We start from the raw sequence: 6,000 nt of genomic DNA, 5'->3' as shown, positions 1-6,000 counted from the left end.
AGAGAGAGAGAGAGAGAGAGAGAGAGAGGAAAGAAGGGGGGGGTGATTTTGGGCAAGTAACTCTCCCCTTCCGTGCTCCCCAGGCAACTTGTGATTACAAGTTGCAGAGAAGGTGCTGATTACAGGCCCAGCTAAAAAACAAAGGATGCTTGGCACTGGAGATACAAAGACAAAGGTGAAGCGGTCCCTGACCTCAAGGAACTTACATTCTATGGAGGGGTACAACATAGGCTTGTAGATTTGGAGTGAAAAAGGAAGCCAATGAGTCCAACTCCCTCATTTTGCAGTTGAGAAAACTGAGGCAAACAGAAGTTAAGTGACTTGCCTAGGGTCACACAGCAAGTAAGTGTCTGAAGCTAGATTTGAACTCAGGGCCAGTGCTCTATCCATTGTTCCATTTGTACACAGAAGTAAATACAAGAGGATTTGAACTGGGAAGGAATACTAACAACTGGGATTAGAGGGTTCAGGAAAATCTTCAAACAGGTGACACCCAATCTCAACCCAGAAGGAAGATAGGGATGCCCAGAGGTGGGAATGAGGAGGGAGAGCATGAAGAATACCCAATGCAAAGGAATAGAGTCAGGAGGTGGAATGTAGAGGTCAAAGAGGCCATTTTGGGTAGAACGTAGAGTATATGAAGGAGGAGTATTAGGAAATAAGGTTGGAGATGTCCAGGGGAGCCAGATTTTTGAAGGCTTTAAGTGCCAAGTTGAGGCATTTGTACTTTATCTTAGAGGTAACAGGAAGCCACTGAAGTCTTCTAAGCAAGGAAATGACATGGTCATACTTGTGTTTTAGGGATATTAATTTTGGGAGTTGTGAGAAGAATGGATTTGAAAGGCAAGATACTGAAAGCAGGGAAACACATTAGGAGCTCTTTCTCTAATCCAGAAAAGAAGTGATGAGGGTCTAAACTAGGCAGTGCCCTCATGGGGATCGAGAAGGGATCAGATTTGAGAAATGTGGAAGTAGAATCAAGACTTGGCAAATGCTTGGATGTAAGGGATGTAAAAAAAGTGAAGAGAAGGAGCATGGGTGACCCTGAGGTTGTAAACCTGGTATCTCCAGAGAAGATGGAGTTATCTCCACAAAAATATAGAAGTTTGAAGTAGGGCTTGGGGGGACAAGATTGCCTAGGGGAAGAGAAAGGGGAGGTGATGAAGTCTGTTTGGGGCATGTGGAGTTTGAGATGCATAGGGACAGCCATGTGGAGCTGTCCAGCAGGTAGTTGGTGCTGTGTTCAGCAGACAGATTCTGAGTGCATATACAGGGTATCCCAAAAACTTCAGTGCAGTTTTAAGCCTTAATAGTCAACAGTCAACAAATGGCCAATAAACATTTATTAAGCTCCTACTATGTGCCAGGCACCATGCTAAGTTTAATAGATTAAAAATACACCAAGACTTTTAGGATATCAAATATAGCTTTGGATGCCATCTGAACCTGAAGGAGCTAATGAGATTACCCAGAGAGGCAGTATATGGGGATGAGAGGGGATGGGACAGAGCATGAGGCATACCCATAAGGAAGGAAGGAAAGAAGCATTTATTTTATTTTGAAATAAGTTTTTATTGATGTCTTCTGTTTCTTACACCATCATAGTTATCCCAAATATCTGTCCTCCCTCCCCCTCCTAGAGAGTCATCTCATATATTGAATAGTATTTTTATAGAGAAAAAATCACCATAATTGATTGATAAATTGAAAAAGTCTGAAAACATGTGTAATGGGTAACATGTGTGGACATCTCCCCTCCCTGAGGAGCTACGTTGAGGGATATCTTCTTATATCTCTTCATTCAGGTTCTGCTGGATCTTTTTTTAAAATAAGATTTTATTGCTGTTTTCTAATTCTGATATCACTGTAGTATCCTATGTATCCCTCTCCCTCCCAGAGAGTCATCCCATATGACAAATATTATTTTATGGAGGGGAAAAAAGTAAACACAACTGATTGACATTGAAAAAGCCCAAAAGCATGTGCAATGGGCCACATCTGTGGCCATCTCACCTTTACAAAGGGGTAGGTTGGGGCTGTCTTTTCATACTTCTTCATTCTAGTCCCACTTGATCTTTATAATTTGGTTACATTTACTTTTGATTTGTTGGTGTGTCATTGTTCTTCCCATTTATATTATTGTAGTCCCTGTGTGTACCCTATTCCTGGCTCGCTGACTTCACTGCATCAGTTCATGTAAATCTGTCCATGTATCTTTGTAGGCACCACATACGTCATTTCTCTCAGTGCAGTAATATTCCATTACATTCATGCACCACAGTTTGTTTGGTCATTCCCCAATTAATGGGTATCTATTTTGTTTCTAGTTCTTTGCTATCACAAAAAGTGCTGCTGTAAATATTTTGTAGTATATGGGGACTTTCTACTTATTGATGGCTTCCTTGGGGTACAAGCCCAGTAACAGAGTCTCTGATTCAAAGGGTATGGACATTTCTGTCACTTTATTTGCATAATTCCAAATGGCTTTCCAAAATGGTTGCACCATTCCATAGCTCCACCAACAATGCCTATCCTTCTACAACTCCTCCGATATTGGCTAAGTGCCTTACTATATTCCAAGCACTAGGGGTACAAAGGGAGAAGTAAAACAGGTCCTGCCCTCAAGCAGCTTACATCCATTGGGGGAGATGACATGTTCCTTTGTGGGTATATATAAAATAGACATAGAGGGAGAAGTGAAACAGATCCTGCCCTCGAGGAACTTACATTCCACTGGGAGAGACAACGTGTTTATTTGTAGGTACAAATAAATAGATACAAAGTGTGAAGTGAAACTTGCCCTCAAGAAGCTTACATTCCATTGAAGGAGACAACATAGTCATTTGTGGGTATATATAAAATAGATACAAAGTGATTTGGGGGAGGAATGGCATTAGCAGCTTTGGGAGGGGGATCAGCACAGGCCTCATGAAGGGGGTAGTGTTAGAGCTGAATCTTGAAGGAAGACTAGTGATTCCAAGATGAAGAGATGAGGAAGGAAATAGTATTGCAGGCATGTGTGGCCAGTGTGAAGATACAGAGATGGCAGATGGAATGTGGTAGAGAAAGAACAGTAAAGGTTAGTTTGACTAGGAGCACAAAATAAGTAATGTGTAATAAAGTTGGAAAGGTAGGTTGGGGTCAGGTTGTGAAAGACTTGAAATGGCAATCAGAAGAGTTTGTTTTTGAACCTAGAAGTAGTAGATATTTACTGGTATTTATTAGGTAGGAGAGTGACATGGTTGGACCTATGCTTTAGGAATATCACATTGGCGGCTACATGTGAGATAGATTGGAAAAGGGAAAGCTTGAGGCAGGGAGACATCTCTTAAAACTGAAAGGGACCTTTGATATCATCTAGTCTATCCCCTTCATTTTACAGATAAGGAAATTGAGGCCCAGAGAAGGGAAAGGCCTTGGCCACAGTCACACAGGTACTAGGTAGTGAACTGGGAATTGAGGCCTTGACCTTTGACTCCAAACCCATTGCTTTTCCCACTCTGTTAGGCTGCCTCCCTTCCTGTTGGTCTGTTCCCAAAAGGCTTTATGAATGAGAAAAGTTACCTGGCCCTGCCTAGGGCACCATGCTGGGGATGCCCCAGACTCCATTCTGAGGCAAGGGGAAGTACCCAGAGCACAAAGATCTCTGTGCACAGTCCTACCCCCTGCTCCAGGGGCCATATCCCTTCTCTTCCAGCGGATCCCAATACCCTCTTTCGCTCGAACTCTTTGGCCTCCAAGTCCATGGAGCAGTTCATGAAGGTGAGTGTTATCACAGAGTATGAGGCCTCCTAGGACTGCCCCTGCTTCAAATTCTAGCCTTAAGATATCAGACTTAGGCCTTATCTTAGTTTGGGTAGAATATTTCTGACTGGAGTAGGGGAGGGGGAGATAGAAGAGAAGTCTGGTTTCAGTCAATAGGGCAGCATGGTATCCTGTCTCTCACATTGCTCTCCTGAGGCTAGACTGTCATAGAGTCAGAGAGCTTGAGTTCAAATCCCATATCTGATGTTTACTACCTGTGTGCTCTTGGGTAAATTTCTTGTGCCTCAGTTTCCTCAACTGTAAAATAAAGGAGTTGGCCTACAAGGAACTCTGAGGTCCCTTCCAGCTTTAAATCTATGGCCGTGTGACCTCTTTGGACCCTAGTTTTCTCTGTAAAGTGAGGGGGTTAGAATAGATGAGTTCTCAGGTCCCTCTGGGCTTTCTAACTCTTTTCCTAAATCCAATCCCAAGGTCTGGTTCATCTTTATCTCTGGATTATACCCTCTTTTTTTCTATCTGCTTCTTGCCTGTTCTTTTCTGCAGTTGGTGGGCATACCTTATCTCCATGAGGTCCTCAAGCCTTGTGTCAACCGCATCTTTGAGGAGAAGAAATACATTGAGCTGGACCCATGTAAGATAGAGCTGACCCGGACCAGGTGAGTAGGGGTATTGGCTCAGACCTTTTGGGGTTGGAGAGATTCACAGAGAAGAAGGAGGAGGAGGAGGAGGAGGAGGTAAGTAGATATGCCGCTTTCCATCCCAGAAACCATAGGCCTAGGCCTAGACTGCTCTGCCTTGTTCCTTCATTTTAGCCTATGTTGGATCCTAGATGTGATCCCTCCCCAAATTCTGGTGACAGGTTTTTGTAGGGAAGTCCATTCTAGACCCTGAGTTTCCATTCTTTGTCCTGGTGGTTCAGGTGGTCTTGGACCTGCTTGGCTTGTCATTTATCTGACTTTGGTCACTGGTTCACATGGTCAGAGATTTAGAGTGAAAAGTGCCCTTAAAGGTCATCAAATCCACCCCACTCATTTTACAGGTGAGGAAACTAGGACCCAGATAGGTTAAATGACTTGCTCAGGGTCACACAGGACCGGCTGGGAGATCACAGGGGAAAAGAAAGAGGAGAGGTGGGGAGACAATGATAGGGTCTGGGGAGGTCAAAGCTGGCACGACCCATTCCCCCAAACTTCTGGGACAGTAGACAGGCTCTGCAGGGGCAAGGGTGGGGCTGTGCTTGGGACAGGTTGCTTTTCTCCAGGGTTTCCCACCTAGATTGAGGACGGGGGAGAGGGGGGTGTATTAGGCACCTCCAGTGCCCTGCACGGTGTCAGACACATAATAGGCACCTTTGAAATGCTTGATTGACCCAGGAAGGGCTGGATTCAAACCTGCCTCAGGCACTTATTTGCTGTGTGATCTTAGGTAGCTCGCTTAACCTCTGTTTGCCTCAGTTGCTTTATCTGTAAAGTGAGGGGGTTGGGCTTATTGGCCTCTAAGGACCAGTCTTCTAGTTCTAAAATCAATGGCAGTGCTGTGATCCATGATCCTAAATATCTGAGGAATCTAATCCTTCTGGACTCCCCAAACCAGAGCCCTATTCATTATACTTCATGTATTATGTATATAATATGAAGTATAAATGTATATAAGGATAAAGTCTTTTCACTCCTCAGTTTTTTGGGGGCAGGGGTAGATTTGTTCCTGGGCTATATCTGTGGGGCTTGTCACCTTCCAGATGGAAAGAGCAGCCCAAGGCTCTCTGCCTGAGCTTGGGAAGCTCAGGAGGCTGAGGGGTTGGGGTGGAGATAGGGGTGCTGCTTCAAGCTGATCTGGAAGCTGGTTGGGCTTAGGACCAGGCAAGGGGAACAGCCCCTCAGCTGATCTGAGCTGGAGCAAAAGGCTTCTCTAATAAGGGAGGGTGGGCTAGGAAGTGGTAGGTGAAAGGGCAGGGCACAGGTTCCTGGGAAATTGCTGGGCCACCAGAAGAGAGGATTCGAGGGCACCAGGAAGGCTGGGGCAGAAAGGGAAGGGAATCCTCAGGGAGAACTGACTCTGGAGAGCCCCGAGAAGGGTGATGGGGGTGGAGAGCTTGAGGGATTCTCTCCTAAAGAGGAGAATTGCCTTTGAGGAGTTGGAAGAAATGGAGCAGAGCCTGGGGGAAGGGGAGATGATGGGAAGCCAGTCAGTCTACAAACATCATTAAGCACATAATACGTCCCAGGCGCTGAGTAT

At 45.0% G+C, this 6,000-nt stretch overlaps 1 protein-coding gene across 4 annotated transcripts in view; it reads left to right on the top strand.

Moving 5' to 3' along the window:
• Positions 1-6,000, top strand: part of RASAL1 (RAS protein activator like 1) — a 45,257-nt gene that overhangs the window by 20,796 nt on the left and 18,461 nt on the right. For all 4 annotated transcript variants that reach the window (XM_027864384.1, XM_027864374.1, XM_027864391.1 and 1 more), the window contains exons 11-12: positions 3,698-3,762; positions 4,309-4,421. In XM_027864384.1, coding sequence (XP_027720185.1) covers positions 3,698-3,762; positions 4,309-4,421 — 178 coding nt within the window. The remainder of the gene's footprint in view (positions 1-3,697; positions 3,763-4,308; positions 4,422-6,000) is intronic.

Source organism: Vombatus ursinus, unplaced genomic scaffold, assembly GCF_900497805.2.
Source record: "Vombatus ursinus unplaced genomic scaffold, bare-nosed wombat genome assembly UNPS02001287.1, whole genome shotgun sequence".
Taxonomy (NCBI): domain Eukaryota; kingdom Metazoa; phylum Chordata; class Mammalia; order Diprotodontia; family Vombatidae; genus Vombatus; species Vombatus ursinus.
Note: the sequence above shows the minus strand (reverse complement) of the source record. Positions and strands in the feature narration are given on the sequence as shown.